Genomic DNA, 18,639 nt, shown 5'->3' with positions numbered 1-18,639 from the left:
CACCTCATCGATCATGACTTGCAGCAGAGTGAAGCCATCTTGACGACCTGGTTGCTTTTGGGGTAAGAATTGAAGTTGAATGACATCACTACCTTTTCCTATAACCTAGCTAAAGATTTGTGTTGATCACATCAAGGCAACAGACTTGGCAGTCATGAGCCATCACTGAACTGGACTGGTTTGAAACTATGAATTTTCAAAAACCAACCTGTTTTCAAAAGAAAAGCCCCCTTTTTTTATTGCTACTATCAGATTGAACCAAGCTGCTTTTTTAATTGTGTACATCTAAGCCATAAACTTGGAAAGGCTTGGATCTCTAGCCTTAACCCCTTCCGTACCGGCGTTTGCGTACTGCGTCTTCCCTTGAATACCGCAGTATTATTTAAATACGTTAATTCCATGCTCGTGATTCGCTTCAAAGCGATCAAGTGCACTGACTTGAGGGGGAGCAGTCAATAGCAGCCGGCCCTCGCGATCCCAGCATCCATAGTGACGCTGGATCGCGCATCATCATTGACGTACCTGGTACATCCCGGTCTGTGGGTTACACCCAACCAGGAAGTACCAGGTACGTCATCGGTATGGAAGGGGTTAATGCTAAAAGTGCAGGTGTTCTCTTTTATTGCACACAAAGTGCTTCCTTGAGCGTCCGGGGACCTCCAACCTGGGTGCACTCCACAGTTTTGGAATGAGAGAAAAACCATAGTCTTGGAATGGACTGTCCAACTAGCTTATATGGGTGCGATGGTCAGGTGTCCACATACTTATGGTCATATAAGTGTATCTGTGTATATGTCTATTATCTGTCGTTTTAAATAAGTATCACTATTTAAGATATCTCAATCTATTTTAAACACCTTTTTATTAATCTTCTTCTGTTAATCCAGCTGGGAGATACAGGGCTGTTGCAGTATTTATATGTTATGTATTTTTTCACTTGCAGATATAGAGAACGATATAAATCAATAACATGTTCCAGTGGAGCCTTCTGACTTGCTTTATATAACCTTTTCAATTTCTCATAAACTATTCCAAGGGGATCATAATCAACATCTTTTTTCCTGGAATCTTGAAACCAATCTTTTTCCTGACAGTCGCCTGTCTACTACTTCACTTCAATCTTATGCTTTGACCCACTGGTATATTTTTAAACCAAGCTGGCCTGTGACAACTAGCACTATGGAAATATCCATGACTAGCCACTAAATGATGGAAAGTCAATGTATATTTATCAGCCAGTACAAAAATAATGAAATTGAAAAAAAATATCTCTGCCATTTTGGTAGGGCAGAAATAGGCCCCTTGATTCAGAAATCCGCATATTAGTCGCAGTCTCAAAAATAAGGTTTTTTGGATTTTCCCTAAATGTTTTACAAAGCTGTTTAATGTTACAAAATGTAGCTGTTTGTAACCATTATATATTGTTTTAAAAAATGGCATACAAGTTTGTTTACTATGAAAAATATGTACTACAAATCTTCCCAAACTGTGCTACCTTTAACGCTGTAACACACAATCTCATATATAAACTTTAGTTCAAAAAGACAGCCAAAGCAGTTTTGCATAATCCATTGAAGGCAGTCTCGCCGCTTAATCATTTCCTTGATGCCAAAACAAATACCCTGAATCTAAAACGAGACCAAGGACTGATTAAGGTTTGAAGGGTTTACAGCATAAAAAAATGAGCAAAACGGTCTTATCTGTCATCAAATTCTATGTTTTCGATTACTCAGCATCACTACAAAATATTTAGTAGCTAACAGAGGGGAAAACCAAATCTGAGAGATTAACTAGTATTCTAGTGCAGGTACATTTGGTTTTGAGTGGGGCACTAGGCTACTAGCTGGAAACAATGTGGTACACATAGAGAAGCCCAGCCTAAAAAACATAAATCCCCAATTAATCAACTAGTGTCCAGAAATATTATAATATATAATATTATAAAGGCAATGGTGGGGTTTATTCACTAAGAAGTCATGTATTTTTATTTAAAACAGTCTCTGCTCTTCCCATGGCCATGTGTGCCGGGGAGCAATATAATAATTAGCTGTCAAGAGTGTAGTGCCTACTTACACCTCCCCACTCCCCATTTAATTTCCGGTAGGATTAAGATATGAGAAGTAACCTATAGAACACACTGAGCGAATCCGTTGCCCAGTGGAATGGGGGTTAAAATGTAATACATACATCCCCTTTCTTTACCCTGCCCACGGGGATGAGGGGCATAAAGTGACGTGGCACATCACTTTTACCCTCCATCAATCCCTGCCATGAATGAAGTAAAATAAAAGTTAATGTAATAACAAATCTCTATCTCATCTTCAGACCAAGGAATGGCATCAGTCCAAAAATAAAATCTAAAATAGGCAGAAGCGAATGCAGAAAAATAGGGGGTCTAGAGGACCTTTAAAACAACTTGTCTGTTAAATGTAACAATTTCAATGTATAAAATATCTTGGAGGTTTGTTTTTGAAGGTATGGTGCCCATCTTGGAGCACATCTTTGCTTGTCAGTATCTAGACTGAGCAGTTTGACCATCTTTCGTTTTTACTCCCCAAATGGACACCTGTTCTTAGAACATTGTTGCTTTAATTGGTTTTAGGTCTGCTGACACAATCATTTTATGTAATTCCTGCGTTATTCAACCTGAGTACCTTTAGGTTACATTTATTGATTCAACCAAACAAAGCTGTGTCTAAGTTAGAAGTTCTCGCTAGAGGTTACACTGTAGAAGTTTAATTATTTTTATGAACACGTATTGATTGTAATCAACTGGTGCACTTCGATGTTTTCTCTAGGAATTCAGTATCTGGCTGTGTTATGTGGCACTTGCACCTGCTTTTATTGGAGGGGAAGCCAACCCATTGTTATCAGCTATATCTATGTACTCTGTTTTTTTTTTTTTATTTCTGTAGAGATACTTAAGGGCCCTGCATTACATTCTGATATCCCTCAGCAGCCAGTGACAATAAGAGGTAGATTACTAGTAAGTATTCATCAAATATTCCAGTAGATTTTCAAGTAGTTATTCCTTGTTTCTTCAGAGTGTGTTGGACCAGAGTGGGTAATGACCCTTTAAAACTCCATCATAGGGTACATGTGCCAACCTCTACATTATGAGGTAACAGCTGTTTTTGTACAGCCCAAGGGGCAAACAGACTGTTATAGCAGCTATAAGGGATGTTAATGTTATATATGTTATAATTTTATTGTATCAAATATATCTTTAATCCAGTTAAACAATGTATTGTTCGGAGGAGAACTGTCCAATTTCAGAGAAAAGAAAGAAGTGGAAGTAACAAACTAATTGTTCTGTATTGAAATTATGCAGTGCCAAACATGGGGAGCTCGATCTGCAAAAGGGATTAGTAAGTATTATGCATATATAGCAATTCCTACAAATTGTACAAATTCACTAGGCTTGGCACATGATAATACACAATTTTGGCAATTTTTTTTCCCAGAAGAACTACATAGTAAATAGTCTGGATCCATATAAATAACGCTCAAAGGAAAATTAGGTATTCCTAAAAACATAATTTTAATTTGTTGTAAACTTAGCTTCTAGGTATTGCAGCTATAGCTAAGATTCTTCTTAACCCCAAGACATCCAACACACACAAACATGCCTCGGCTAATTAGTAAGGGCCTTAGTGCTAAAACAGGCAATGTTCACTTGTATTCGATGAGATTTAACAAAAAGGCTGTTTTCAGAGACTTGGTGTGGTTTATCTAGTTTCTCCCCACGAGGCTATCTGCTGCTATTCTACACACTCGCACTCTTCACGCATCTCTAACTTTGCAGCTGATACTTCTCCCCAAAGAAATGTTTTCTGGAAAGTAGTGCCTATCCAGGATAATCTGTGACAGCAGTGTTATGAGGCCCTTCTACTGCCAAAAACGCCTGCCATACATTAATAATGAAAATACACTTGAGACCTCTACCCTAAGCACTGCCGATCTAGTGAACAATAGCTTCCACTTTCCTTTATGGGGTGAATAATTATCTAGACAGACTCAATGAATAATTTAGCGTGCCACTTTTTATACTGTTCGGAGCAGAAGCGGATTTTAATCTATTATTAAATTACTGACTCCTTAAACTGTGCTGTTTTTTTATAAGGTGCATCTGTGGTTTCCGGAGGTTACCTGTATACAGCTATTCACTCATACTGTATCAATATCAGCAGCTCCCTCCACAAAACAGCTAAGCGATTGGAGGCATTGGAAGCTGTGCACCTAACGCATTTCGCCATTCAAATACCTCCAATATTAATCGCTGTATAAACTAACAACGATATTTAACTCGCTCCCTTATTAACATTATTTTTTATATGATTTGGGTTTTATGTCTATACTGAAATGTATTACATTTTTAAGATTTTTTTTATCTTTCTTACCCTATCCTCTCCCTTACTTTAGCACTCACAACATAATATTACCATTTCTTCTTTTTACCTTTTGATAAGCGCTTGGAACACAATTGCTGGTGTTATCTAGAGCTCCTAAACTTTTTATTCTACTCTCCCACTTTCTTTTTTCCCATCTTTTTGGCGTAGATCCCCAGTAAATATTATATCTAAGCAGACAATGAACAAGAGGTTTCAGCTTTTTCTGGAAGACATCACCCACAACTTTCAGGTTACTAAAGGGTGGCAAAAATTACAAGAGCTTGAATAACCAAACTTGCAAATTGTATATAGTATTGTATTGTCCAGCAGTATAAACCGGGCAGACTGATGGGCTGAACAGTACTTAGCTGTCTTCAAATCCTATATTTCTACTGTATATTTTCATATATATATATATATAAATGAAAATAATCTCTGATTTTTTGTTTGTTTTGATTCTTTAAGTTATTGCTACTTATACCTCTATGAAACACTCCATTATACCATACATTGCAGTACTCACAGACTCCAAAATCAATAAAATTAGTCAACTAGACCTTTATTCTTTTACTTTTCTAAATGTTACCTTCGTGTTTTCATATGATTTGGCATTTCCTGGGATGATTGAAGGTAGATTTACAGTTCACAGGTGAGAGAACTAGCTTCATATAATATTGCAATAAAAACATTTTGATACAGCAAGTAATAAAAAAACACCCAAAAATTAACTAATTCATATTTTTTGGGGAGCACATAACTGTCATGCTATGTACATCTGCTAGTGACATAGAAACAAAAATGTACATGCAAACATTTATGCATATGTTTGACACAAAAGACACTGATAGATTGTTGCCATAGAAACAAAAAAAAAAAGCTTCTTAGAACTTTCGGTGGTGTGCTGGGATTAAACCTTCAGAGGAAAGAGTAAAATGTCAAATGTGTTAAGGTATATTTGCTTAACATACTTAAGGGGACAGTTTAATGTCTCTGGCACCCCATTCTCAAAGAGTATCTTAATATGCATTCTTCAAAATAAAAAATTAAAAAAACCTGACCTAGAAGTTGCAGCTCTCGACCTTCATGATTCGACATTTCGCTTATGCTGCCGCATGCTGGAGATGACTAGATGTGTATCATGTGCAGGGAGATGTGCTCAGGCAAACACATCTCCTACATGTAAAATAGGGATGAAGGTGCAAATGTATTTGGGGGATTCTGGAGAATCACTCCATGCATTTGGAAAGGTCACACAGCTATTATATGCATTATTGGATATTTTTATGTATTCTCCCCAGAGAAGGGGATGGGGTAAGGTGGATATAGCTGGACCCTATACCCTCAAGGCGATTTTTTTACCTCTCACCACCGTGCCACACACACGGAAGGGTGGGTGATTGTTGACCTTCCCTTGGTTGAGTGCAGGGATTCATTTTTAGTTTCTTAATATATTTGTTCATTTACTTCACAACATTTTATACCCTTGCCTGTAACTTGTAAAATTGAATGTCACATACACTCGCAAACCACTTATATATAAGTGAATATACAGGTTGCTTTGCGAATGTTAGCATGTCACGTGACCTCAGTCAAGCAACTTCTGAAATAGCCTAACAGAGATCAAAGTGTTACATTGAGAAAGGGGGTATGAAGAAAAATATATATTCTTGACACCTGTCATGAGCTTAAATGTTTCAATAGAACACAGTTGTCAAATCTTACACTTCTTTGTATATTAGATCTTAATAATCAAACTGCTTGCATATGCACACAATTGCTGTATGCCATAGGCTGTTTTAATAAGACTAAATGTACATTTAAATACACGTGTCAATGCCTGAATAATGATCATACTTCAAAACTGTTCCAGCAGAGAGCCACATGGATTGGAAATACAATCAGGTGTAGAGGAATAATTATAAAGCAAAGGAAACACCCTCTTTGTCAATACAATTATTCAGTTTTCTATGTGTTTAAAAATCTGTTCATTTGTTGCCAGCTTCTGATAATGGTTGCCTTGGAAACAGTTTTTGCAATATAGAAACTGTATATTATTGGTCTGCTTCATGCCATTCTAGACATACCTGATACAACTCCGATGGCTCTTTTGAAGGTGCTGTAGGTAAAGGAGGAAATACTGGAATTCCTCTTGACTGGCTCATGTTGTGCATGGAGTCCATGTTTGACTAAAAATCATACAAAAATATTAAACATGGTTAATTATTCCTATGAAGTGGAACCTTTCCCCATAAATACATTGTATATATATTACAGGATAGATTAGCATTTGACATGAATCCTAAGAATGAATGTAGTTCTTAATCTAGAAATATCATGATGAAAACAGGTCACGGTAAGAATTCGGTAAGACTATACATAGAACGGTATATTAATATTATAAAAAATGCAATTATTTCGGCGATACAAAACAATCTTTAATTACAAACTTCTCATTTAGGTCTTAGACTCTTTAGTACTGCTTCAAGCAGATGAAGGTGAGAGAACTTTCTACTTAAAAATGGAAAACATATAATACTTTAAATGAAACAAATTATATTGAGTATGATCCTGCTAGTGTATCTGGAGACATTGTCATTGTCTGGGTTCAATGTAAAACGTAAAAGCTGTTCAGTCCCCCAGATGTAACACTAAGGGCACGGCTTTCCATCCTCATTTTTTACAGAGCCATCAGTTTTTACACCCTCTTTTCTAGCCTTTTCAATCCTGCATTTCACATACTAATTGTAAAACTGCTTTAAATGGATTTGTCTAGTAGGCATCACCCCTCTAGATAAAAATTGGTTTCTTCACCAAAGGTTCTCCATCACTAGGACTTCTCACCCTTGACTAAAACTAAAAACAATGAGTTTATCCCTGATATATTCATACACACAAGGCTAGATCAAGGTACTTGGGGCCTTGGGGCAATTAGTCTTCCCCTCAATCTTGCATTCCCTCATGAGGTATTTATCGCACCCACCGCTTGCCTCTCAGATGTCCTTCATAGCCAGTCCTTCATGCTCCCTTATTGACGCTCCGCGCCTGGAAGTGATGTAATTTCCGTGCGCACAGCACAGTGAGGGAGCTAAAGGTCACTGAAATTAATCCACTTCCTGTTGCACAGTGTGAGTGAGGGAGCTACAGGTGCCTGACTGAAATTAATTCACTTCCTGTTGCACAGTGTGAGTGAGGGAGCTACAGGTGCCTGACTGAAATTAATTCACTTCCTCTTACACAGTGTGAGTGAGGGAGCTACAGGTGCCTGACTGAAATTAATTCACTTCCTGTTGCACAGTGTGAGGGAGGGAGCTACAGGTGCCTGACTGAAATTAATTCACTTCCTGTTGCACAGTGTGAGTGAGGGAGCTACAGGTGCCTGACTGAAATTAATCCACTTCCTGTTGCACAGTGTGAGTGAGGGAGCTACAGGTGCCTGACTGAAATTAATTCACTTCCTGTTGCACAGTGTGAGTGAGGGAGCTACAGGTGCCTGACTGAAATTAATTCACTTCCTGTTGCACAGTGTGAGTGAGGGAGCTACAGGTGCCTGACTGAAATTAATTCACTTCCTGTTGCACAGTGTGAGGGAGGGAGCTACAGGCCACGGTACATACTTCATCCTGTAAGTACGGCTAGGTAAAGGTCGCCCATAGCGCAGGGATCCTGGAGCAATTGTTCCACATGCTCTGTGGTTAAATAGTCCTACATATACAACCACCAGAGACCTTTCAATATCTCCAACGTAAAAACTGCGTGATGTCTTACAATCTCAATATAATCTAAACATCTTTGAGAGGCTTTATCTTGTGATATAAAAAAAAAACTCCCCACATATTTGCTACTCTTTACTCATGCCACATCCCGACCATTTACCTTTATTTTCAAATAAATGGGACTGTAATAAATAGTGGGATAAATTAATTTAATAAATGTCGCAGGATCACCCCATTTAAGGTTTCTAGGTATGATCATCTTAAAGTTCTTGGCTCGGCCTACCTAGATCCCTCAGAAAACACTTCAATGGAATCGTGACCAAACGGGAAGTTGTAACACACTTCCTGAGCTCTATCCATGTTGTTTTACTAGAGTGAAAAATGTCTAAAACAGCGCATTTCCCCTTAAAGCTATTATCACAAATATCGTAATGCAAGGAAGCAGTTTAAAATGTGGCAGCAGAGCTATTTTCATACTATTATGCTTGTTGCAAGCTATGTTGTTATATTGTTTATAGGTGTAGGAATCAAATATATTTTTAGCAGTAAAATCAAATATATGGTTTAATAAAGAATAGGTTATTTCAAAAAGATTCAAGAAGTTGAAAAATACTTTTTATAAATCTCCTTTTTTAATTCTGTAGTTTACGTACTTCAAAACAAATTGTTGTTCAATCTACCCGGCATTTCTTTCTCTGCATGATAGCCCTTCTGTAATTATGATGGATACACTGGGTTTACCGCCTCACTGTTTAATAATAAAAGCTAGGATTAAGAACCGCAGCAAATTCTCCTTTATGAATACACAATCATATCTTATGAAGTAAAGAAAATCTCTTCAGAACAGATTCATGTAAAGAATATGATTGTATTATTCTAACAAAGCATGTTTGAGCCTATAGTCATACTTCGCAGGATAGGCTATCTGGAGCTCTATGGCTTTCTGAAGTGGCCTGGCTAGCCGCATTTAGAAGTATGACTAGCTGCACATAGGGGTAGGGCTAGCGACACAGAGGCATGGCTAGACCCAGACAGGCTTTAGTGGGTTGGAGAAGGAGGGAATTGGGTGGAAATAGGCATGACCAAACACAGCAATCCTGCCTGGAGAAACAAGAAACTGTGTGGAGACACAGGGAAGCAAGGGTTTACCAAAGACTCTTGGTCAAACCCTGAGAGGTAAAGCTTTCTTCCCAAAAACACAACCCGAATGTCCTCTAACAAACTCTAGAAAGACCTTACTATTACTGGTGTATATTAATTTTCTTGAAAAGTGACAGTTTCTTGAGGCCGGCTTGAAACACATGAAATAACCTACTGTTCACAAACCTAAATGCATAACTAGGAAATCATTGGGCTTCTCGTGGATCCTCTTAATAGAGCACTCTGGGAAGCGGAGCAGATTTTGCTCATATCTATTCCCACATACTCATCACCCATTCTAGCCAACTCTGTGTCTACTTACTGCCCATTTAAAGTCTAACTGTGGTTAGCCCACCTCTATGTCTGATTAGCCATGCCTCAGATCATAGCCACACAGGACAGGGTGAACTCTGGGTAGCCAACTCTGAAAGGTTCCCAGGTATGGTGATATCACACGAGAGCCACATCCAAAATTAAAAGTTTTCTCTTCACCTACTGATTGTACCTTTTTATAATCTTTGTCTGCATGCTGTATTATTATTTTTCATCATTACTATTACACATTTTATACAATGCCAGCATTCCATAGTGCTACGATGAGGGAGAATATAAAATTAACAATATTAAATTTTAAAATATACAAATTTAACACAGAGGTACATTAAAAAAAATCTTACAGAGTGCTGTAGCACATTAATATAAATGTATAATCTAAAAATAATATATAATAAATAATACAATCTAATTTATCAATAAATAATAAAAGTGTAAGAAACATGAAGACAGAGACTTAACGATCAGCAGTAGAGTACCCTTCGTAAAAATATATTTTGTTTTAAAAAAAGACACTCACACTATAAAACCAATATTATTATAACACCAAGTGCTCCATGATCAATAATCACATCAGTCTTATAACCTGAGCAGAAAAAAAAATAGTGATTCCTTATAAAATACTATTTGTTGGTATGTTTTTAGGTAAACATTACATTTCTAAACCTATATAATGACTATAGTAGAACATCAGTTACCATGGCTACTACAGTATATCATTGTGTGATAGTTTAATACTTGCTGTTCTACGCTTATTGTGGTTTTAGTAATAATGTATTTTACGTATAAACAAGCTACCGGAATCTAATTCTAATTCTATATGTCTGTTGAACAACATTATATCATACATGGGAACCTTCTAAATGAGCCTCAGAAATATTAACCTTTTAATAGCCCATCGTGAAGAGTCTATGGAGCGACTCACCAAATGTGTTAACCAAATGGCTTAAATTAAGTTAAACTTGATACACTTAATTGAGTTACCTGTTTTCAAGCAGGGATAACAACCGTAACACACTAGTAGCAAATGTATCAGTTGGGAGGCTTGTACATGATCACAGTAGTGTAGAATAGGAAGGAGTCAGCTCCAGACGCTGGTAATCTGTCCCTTCACCCTGAGAATGGGGAAAAACCCTGACAGACTCAAGACCTGAAAGTTCCCAGGTATGCATACTGTGTGAAAATGTCAAAAATGTAAGTATTGAAGTTAATTTTCACTCCACCAGCTGTCTATGTTTGTATAGGTCTAAATAAGCAATCTGTATGCCTTCAGAACTCATGCCACTGGGAACTATGGTGTTAACTACATGTGAAATAATTTGCATAATTGTTGCTCCACATTAAGCTTTCCCCATTTTTGGTGGAAAAAATCTAAAACAATTACTCTTATTGAAAACACCCACAAAGTTAAATGTAATGATGCTAACAGCCATGTGAGTGACAGGCTCGATTACATTCAACTTGGATTAATGTATTTCTTTTTTTATATATAAATTACTCCATCATTTCATGTGCACTCTTATGGTAGTCGCTGCTGATGTTTAAGACATAAAATAACTTTTCCTCTGTTTTTCGCTTTCCTGTATCATGATGAGCTGGAGGTCTTGTGTCATCTTAACACTCTTATAATTCCTGACACTAAGCACCATTGGGATATTTATCAACTCCCATAATTAGAACTAAAGAACCATGGTGAACTCGCAGAAATTCCCAAGTGAGTAAGGGCATATCTCCCATGTTTTCCTGTTTAGGTTGAACGGTGTCTCTTTGGAACTCAAATTTCTATGTGGTTTATTCACTAAATGAAGATTTTCAATTTATGGGAATGGTTAGTAGGACGCTTCAAACACTTGAATATCCAAATTATTTCATTAGAGAATACACTAATAGACGAGTACAGCCAATAAAACCACAGTTCCATTCTTCCATACGCAGACTAGTTATGGTTTCCCTGTAATTGTTTCTGTCAACGAAATACATAAAAGCAAGGTCTACAGCGAGACTTCCAGGTTGCCATAATCAGGGCCGGCCCAAGACTTAATGCTGCCTGGGGCGAAGTTTAAAATGCCACCCCCCCCAAGCCGACGCCGGGGGGGGGCGGCATTTTAAAATTCGCCAATGCCATTATCTACCCTCCCCCTTTGTACTTACCGTTAAACAGTCCAGCGGCGAGTCTCCCTGCTCTGCCACGGTGCCGGCTTGTAATGCTGAGCGCCGGAAATTGACGTCACTTCCGGAGCTCAGCATTACAAGCCGGCACCGAGACCGAGCTAGAGGGCTCACAGAGGAGAGAGAGGGGCGCCGAACAGGTAAGCGAAAACCACTCGGCGCCCCTCTCTCTCCTCCGCTTTTTTTGAAGCGGAGGAGAGAGAGGGGCGCCGAGTGGTTTTCGCTTACCTGTTTGGCGCCCCTCTCTCACCTCCGCTTCAAAAAAACCAAACCGTGCGGGGCGGCAAAGTGCCGCCCCTTCAAAGGTGCCGCCTGGTGCAATTGCCCCACTCGGCTCCATTGTAGGGCCGGCCCTGGCCATAATGTTGGAAGATGCCCAAAACTAATTTCCTTGATGTGACTCTCCATGCACCCTCGTCAAAATATCCAGATCGTAATCATGCTCTGTTTGATGACATGTTAGACTGTTAAATGGACTATTATGCTAATGACATAGACTGGTCAAAGATGTGTTAAATCACGGAAGCTCTGCATAATCTGTGGTTCATCTTGGACGTTGTGTAAAATATGGAAATGAAAGGGTTGGCCATGCAGGTAAAAGCTCCATATCGTAGGAATCTTTAACATTATGTACACGAGCCTAAGGTAATCATGCTGTTATTTGGGAATTATGGCTTCTTAATCCCTTTTGCACATGTAAAGGATTAAATTGTTGATGGTTTTTCTATTTCATTACTAAAGTTTAATTTCAGTAGGCTCCAGGGACATTCCGGTACGATTAATGTTCTAAAATCTATTGTGTCTCAGAACATAAAAAGTGCTCTATCCAAAGAGAAGAATTAAGAAAGATAATATTTTCAGTACGTCTGCAGGGGATTTGTGAACTATAAAAAAAACAGCACAGTATGAGGGGCAGAAAAACAAGCCTTTTTTATTTCTAAAACACCCTGCTTTATATTAGGTCATATTGCTTTGTTGTATGGATTGTAAATTAAGTAATTTATATGTTAATGAAGTCTATGGGAAGCAGGTATGGGACCCACTTCTGTTTTTGTTTTTTTGGGGGGGTTTGGTACTTAACTCAGCCAATAAATATATTTTATTCTCACTAAATCCTTTCATTATTTACTTGAAATAAAACATGAAAATCTAATTTGATCCAAACATCGATATGGAAATCTCTTAGTAAATTATGGTATATGTTTATCTGTTGGTAATGATATTGCGTAGTGGAAATTTAAAAAAAAATCAACATCAGTGAGCTTCTCTTATAGAAGGGGTATGCTGGCTCTAATTAAAGGCACACTTAAATCCTTAAATTTATTGTTTATGCATATTAGAGTGCATTTTATATTTTTAATAGAAAAAAAGTCAGATATGTTCCTGAGTTATGGAAGACTTTCTTCTCTCCTTCCCAACTTCTTGTGACGAAGGAAGCATACTTAAGTATGCAGCCCATGTATGCAACATAGCGTAAATGGGGTTCAATCGGAATACTTCAATGGGAATTCAAATTTTGAAGTAGCTGCTGCTCACCTTTCATGAATAAGAGTTGATATTATAAATAATACAAATTTTTATTCTGTGTTTTTTCATGTATTGATGTAATTAAGACATCTGTTATTTACTTACAATTTCCTTATTTTTCCCAAAGAACATACATCTGCCACCAAAATTTCTGACATTTATTAACAAGATCATACTGGACGTATAAATGAGATTAGAGATAAACATTATATATTTTTTCATTTTCAGTTTAAATAAATATATTTTTTATTATTTTTAAAATTTAGAACAAAAAAACTATTAAAATAGAAAACATGCATCTGTTTGAACATTTGCTCTCCAGTAAAGGCTGTATCATAACTAAAGTTGTGCTGTGTTTTCTTTATATATGACTATTTTAGTTCCGCTGTCCACAAGTGTCAGAGGTTATAAATATAAGTGGTGGTATTTTTTTGTATGATATTTGAAATAATATATGGGAAAGGAGCAGCCAATGAGGAAGGAAAGACCAAATGGGGTCTAGGAAATGTTATATTCTATGTACAAAATTATTACAGTCCAAATAAAATTTTTAACCATCATAAAAAACTTCAGAATCTTGGTAAAATGGTAATTCAATATACCAAATTTTAATATTCTCTGTGTCGTCAAGACCCCCCAATTTTTTTCATTAAAGGTCCAACACTAGATCCACAGTTATAGAATTAGGGTTTCAATATTTTTTTTTCTCTTATTTTGTCCATAAGTAGTAAAAAAGTGATTCTGGTATAATATCTGAAAAATATGTGTTATCGCCATAGCAACCATGGAACCTCTCTGCTGATTTACAATTAGATAATTCCATCTTAAACCAGAATCATTTTTTTTATAAACTATAAACTTTTCTTATCTTTGTTGACCAGCTTAACTCAAGGTACCCTAAATAATTGTCTTTCCATGTTAGTTTTTTCTGTTAATAAAATGAATATGAGCAATTCAAAATAATTATTAGGATTTGTGACTGTGTTCAGACTCACATCTAATCTATTCTAAAGTAATGGTCCAGTGAGCACATATATTGCTGTATAAATATAATAGTGCAGAACTGTCATTATTTGGATATTTGCCAAAAACCTTTATTAACGTGTTGACTTTCTCAACAGGCAAACACAGCTGCTATGAATTGGACTTCTAAGCAAGGTATGTACCTGGGGTGTCTCAAAGGTACAAAGGTTCTTAAAGAGATTTTAAAGGTCATTGCTAGAAAAAGGAAGGATAAATTGTTAAATCTCTAGAATTATTTTTTAGGATATCACTGTTCTATGCAGGTGAGAAGGAGGATGTGCTATTTAATGTAACTGCTACCTTCAAAATGCAGCTTCTGGCCAGAGGGCAGGTAAAGCCATGTGGCCCCATCTGTTGACACCTCCAATTAACTCATATAGGCACTAGCAAACATATTTACACACACTTTCACATTTACACAAACATACACACTCACACATTCACGCTTACCCTTTATCAGTAACACTTACATCCTCATGCTAACACACACACATTTACATATTCCCTCTCACACAGTTACATTTTAACACACACTTTCACATACACATTCATGCTTATACACATTCATGCTAACACACACACATATACATACACATTCATTCATGCATACATGCATACATACATACTTTCTTGCCCTCTCACTAATTCACTTGCCTTCATTTGTGTTTTAAGCATTAATCTAATATATATATATATATATATATATATATATATATATATATATATATATAACTAATTATGTCCCAATTGCACACTTTTTTCACATTATTCTCTACACTGTGTTCACCCATTATGCACAAAGTAATCCCTACTTTTTCTTATAACATTATTTTAAGTTAAAAAAACAAACACAGTTATTTAAACAAATTCTGTCCATAACATCAAATATCCAACATTTCTCCCAAAACATCCGACACTTTTACTAAATTAAGTTAAATTAGTTTGATAAAATTGAATGTTAAAAAAAACCACAGATTGGATTACCTTTTGGAGCCTTGGGGTCAGCGAAGATTTCATCGTGACTTTTTAACCTTTCCCTGGCAAACGATTAAAAAAAATTCAAACAACTAAAACCAAAATGAAATTCTGCCCTTTGAATCAGAAGTCCCACATTCTCGTGAAATCTGCGTGTTTTTCCGCGGATCCTGTCTGGGCTGGTAGTAGAGAAACAGTCTTGTTGAATTATTGATTTGCAAAGTCTTAAGGAAAACTTCGGTAACTAAGTAACATGCTCCGTGTGTTTTGTTTGTCTACAATCCGCTGTGTCAGTCGCAGTCTGGATGGGGTTTAATCCTCCCAGTTGCTCCCAAATATAAAATGGAAAGCAGTGGGGGTCTGTGCATTTACCCCAAGACCCCCTAAATAAGTGAGTGTATGGCTAGATGATATACGTCCGTTTTGGAGGCTTAAAAAACGTGTCGGTGTCCCTGAGGTCGCTCGGTTACCATGGCAACGCGTCCATGTTTCTACAACTGAATATGTCCGGTTGCAAATTCCCCTTCGAAACTTTTCTTCACATGAATGGTTAAATACACACACGCACACCACCCTGGTCAGGGGTAAGAGATGGGAGGGGGAGAAGTGACGTGGCCCTTCTTCACCCTGAGACAGGGAAGATGTAGCACAGGCAGCAGCTGCTGCAGCACCTCTTGGAGGCTGCAGCTAGTAATGTGCGCGTTACTTAGAAAGTTGCATTATCTAAGATGTTCTACAGCAGCTGCGTTCTTTCCACAGTATTTGGGATCTACATACAGTATACATTTGTGAGGATGGAGGTAGATTCGAGTTACTAAGAATATATGAACTTTAGAGGGCCCACAATGTTGCCAGATTAGTTTTTTTAGTTACTACAACTCATATCATGCTCAGCCAGGCAGCTGTTTTAGCCTCTGGCAGAGGGAGGGCTTAGCCCGCATTTTACACTAGTGTAAGGTGGTAATTTTTCATTGAAACACTGGGGTACATCTTCTGAAAACCCTTCAATTACCAGGAATTGCCCCATGGCTCACTGAGGGCTCAAGTACAAGGGGTATGTTTTAAGTACAGAACAGAATTTGGTCGCGGTTTATCACCGTAACAACCAATGGAATTTTTTAAGCATCAGGAACACACCAGCGGTTGCTATGGTGATAAGACCATTTTGCACCAGAATCACTTTGTAATACAGAAGCCCCTATTGTCCGGTAAACTGGGACTGCTTCAGGTCCTTTGAGTCGCTGCCTGTATTTGTGTTAGTGTAGTTATACCAGACTGCAAACTTTCTACTAACCCTGTGCCACATACCGGCCAGCTTTCTGAGACCCTTTAAATGTTAACCCTTTAATGGCCCATCATACAACCCCTGTGTAGCAATCAAATGTGTTATCATGAAAAACCTGATTTGCCATTATTTAATGGAGTCACCTGCATTCAAGCAGGGGCACCAGCAATGACATGCTGGTAGCAAAAGCAATAATTAGTAGTGTCAGATATTATCAGATCAATGTAGAGTATGAATGGGTCAGCTCCATGCTGTGTGACCCTGAGATTAGAAGGTTATCTGCCATCAAATTCTGTGTTTCAATGTTTTTAACTAAGTAATTACCATTCCAGGGGTTTATTTAGCACACAGGACTGTGATATGGAGCATTTAGGAAATCACCCACCTGCTTTAAAACAGGTGCATGTACCCCTAGAAAAAAAAATCCTGCAGTGAGCAACAACTATACAGCAAATGCTTAATGATGCATGGCTTCTAATCAGTATTTACATTTGCAGTATTAAGTAAATTGAGTTGTGTAATTTAAACTGCTGATATATTTTATGAGTTGCTAAATATAGTAATTAGTCCTTAGCTTAATTAATACATCCAGGCAGTTAATACCTTTCCAAATCCACTGTAGCCGGGAAGATTTAGTTTATGTTTTTTTTACACAACATGGATAAACTGATCTCTCCTAGTAATTGATGGATATTTTTTTTATTAAACATCGTTGATGTGACAAGCGTCTATTAAGAGTCTTTTACTGAGGCAGTCACTCAATGTGTTAATATAACAGCACGATGGCAAGCAATAAAGAATATGTGTGGGGTACCGTTGTCTAACAAGCTTTATCTGAATACAATCTTATTATAGTTGCCTATTTAAAGAGCCCCTGTGATTGAAAACTGACACCGTGCACATGGAAGTATTGGAGTATCTTAATCTTTAGGTGACAAAAAAAACTAATTTAGCTTCAAAACTAAAGTGACATGCTGTATTTCTTAGTAGACTTGGGCGCCGGCCAACTCTTCGTGTTCGTCTTCATCTTCGTGAGGGGAAAAAAATCTTCGTATTCCACGAATTTTCGCCCGTTCCTGTGTTCGGGCAAATATTTGTGTACATTCTTCGTGTTCGTTTTTTTTACTTTTTTAACTTTTTTTTTTTTTTTTTAGAAGGGGTTAATACAGGGTTAAAGTGGTAATGGTACGCAGCAGTTTTGCCGCCAGGATTTTAAAGGTCCATACGAGCAGCTCTATTGGTCGCCGGCAGGGGCCTCCTCTGCCATCAACCAAGGAATGGCAGCTGCTCCTCATTGGTTGATATCAGAGGAGCCCCCTGCAGGCGACCAATAGAGTTGCTCGTACGGACCTTTAACTCTATTGGTCGCCTGCAGGGGCCTCCTTTGGCATCAACCAATAAAGGGCATCCCCGGCACCTGCTGGGGTAGCTGGGTCTCTCATTATCTACATGCAATGTCATTTGTACAGAGCAGATCCAGTCACAAGAAAACATCAGAAAATGTGTTTTTCTATCAACGTTGATAATAGTAAGATGTATTTTTGGTTTGAGTTTTAATGGTTTTCCACACCCGTAACCCACTTGTTAACATTACCGCGCACAGGACCGTTGTTCACAAGCATATCTCACTTCGATAAAGTGATCAAAGCACAATATTTGAAATATAATTTCCACCCAGCAATACATTCAATTAACTTAATAAAGGATTTGGTAACGTTATGCTTGTTATTGTTATAATAAAATGGCTTAGCATATTGCCTGCTTCGTCACTTTGAAATGAAAATCCAATTATGGATATCAGAGTTCTATAACTTTGAAAAGAATTGCTAAAAAAAAAGATAAAATAAAACATAGCTCTAGACATGTAGTTTTTTGCTTGTCTCAATCTATATGAATAGGTGGCTACAGACATCTTTTCTTCGGATGGAATCGATCTACCATTTGAAGAAGAGACTTCTGAGGTGTCGAAATAGTTTGAGGGTGGGGGAAATGTTGGGGCTGATTTACCTGCTCTAGAACAGTTTCAAATAGTACCAAGTATTGAGTACTATTTAGCAGCAATGTGTATTCCCATTTGCTCTGC

The 18,639-nt window shown here is 37.5% G+C and overlaps 1 protein-coding gene across 1 annotated transcript in view; it reads right to left on the bottom strand.

Annotated features, from left to right (window-relative positions):
- The window catches only part of LOC149283474 (dynein axonemal heavy chain 3-like), a 108,863-nt gene extending 93,550 nt beyond the window's left edge, over nt 1–15,313 (bottom strand). Inside the window, exons 1-2 of the mRNA XM_089497433.1 lie at nt 15,281–15,313; nt 6,476–6,577 (exon numbers count right to left, since the gene is read on the bottom strand). Coding sequence (XP_089353559.1) covers nt 6,476–6,577; nt 15,281–15,313 — 135 coding nt within the window. The remainder of the gene's footprint in view (nt 1–6,475; nt 6,578–15,280) is intronic.
- Nucleotides 15,314–18,639: the final 3,326 nt, after the last annotated feature.

The sequence above is a fragment of the Sceloporus occidentalis genome, unplaced genomic scaffold, assembly GCF_023333645.1.
Source record: "Sceloporus occidentalis isolate IW3139 unplaced genomic scaffold, rSceOcc1.0.p SCAF_103, whole genome shotgun sequence".
Classification (NCBI taxonomy): domain Eukaryota; kingdom Metazoa; phylum Chordata; class Lepidosauria; order Squamata; family Phrynosomatidae; genus Sceloporus; species Sceloporus occidentalis.
Note: the sequence above shows the minus strand (reverse complement) of the source record. Positions and strands in the feature narration are given on the sequence as shown.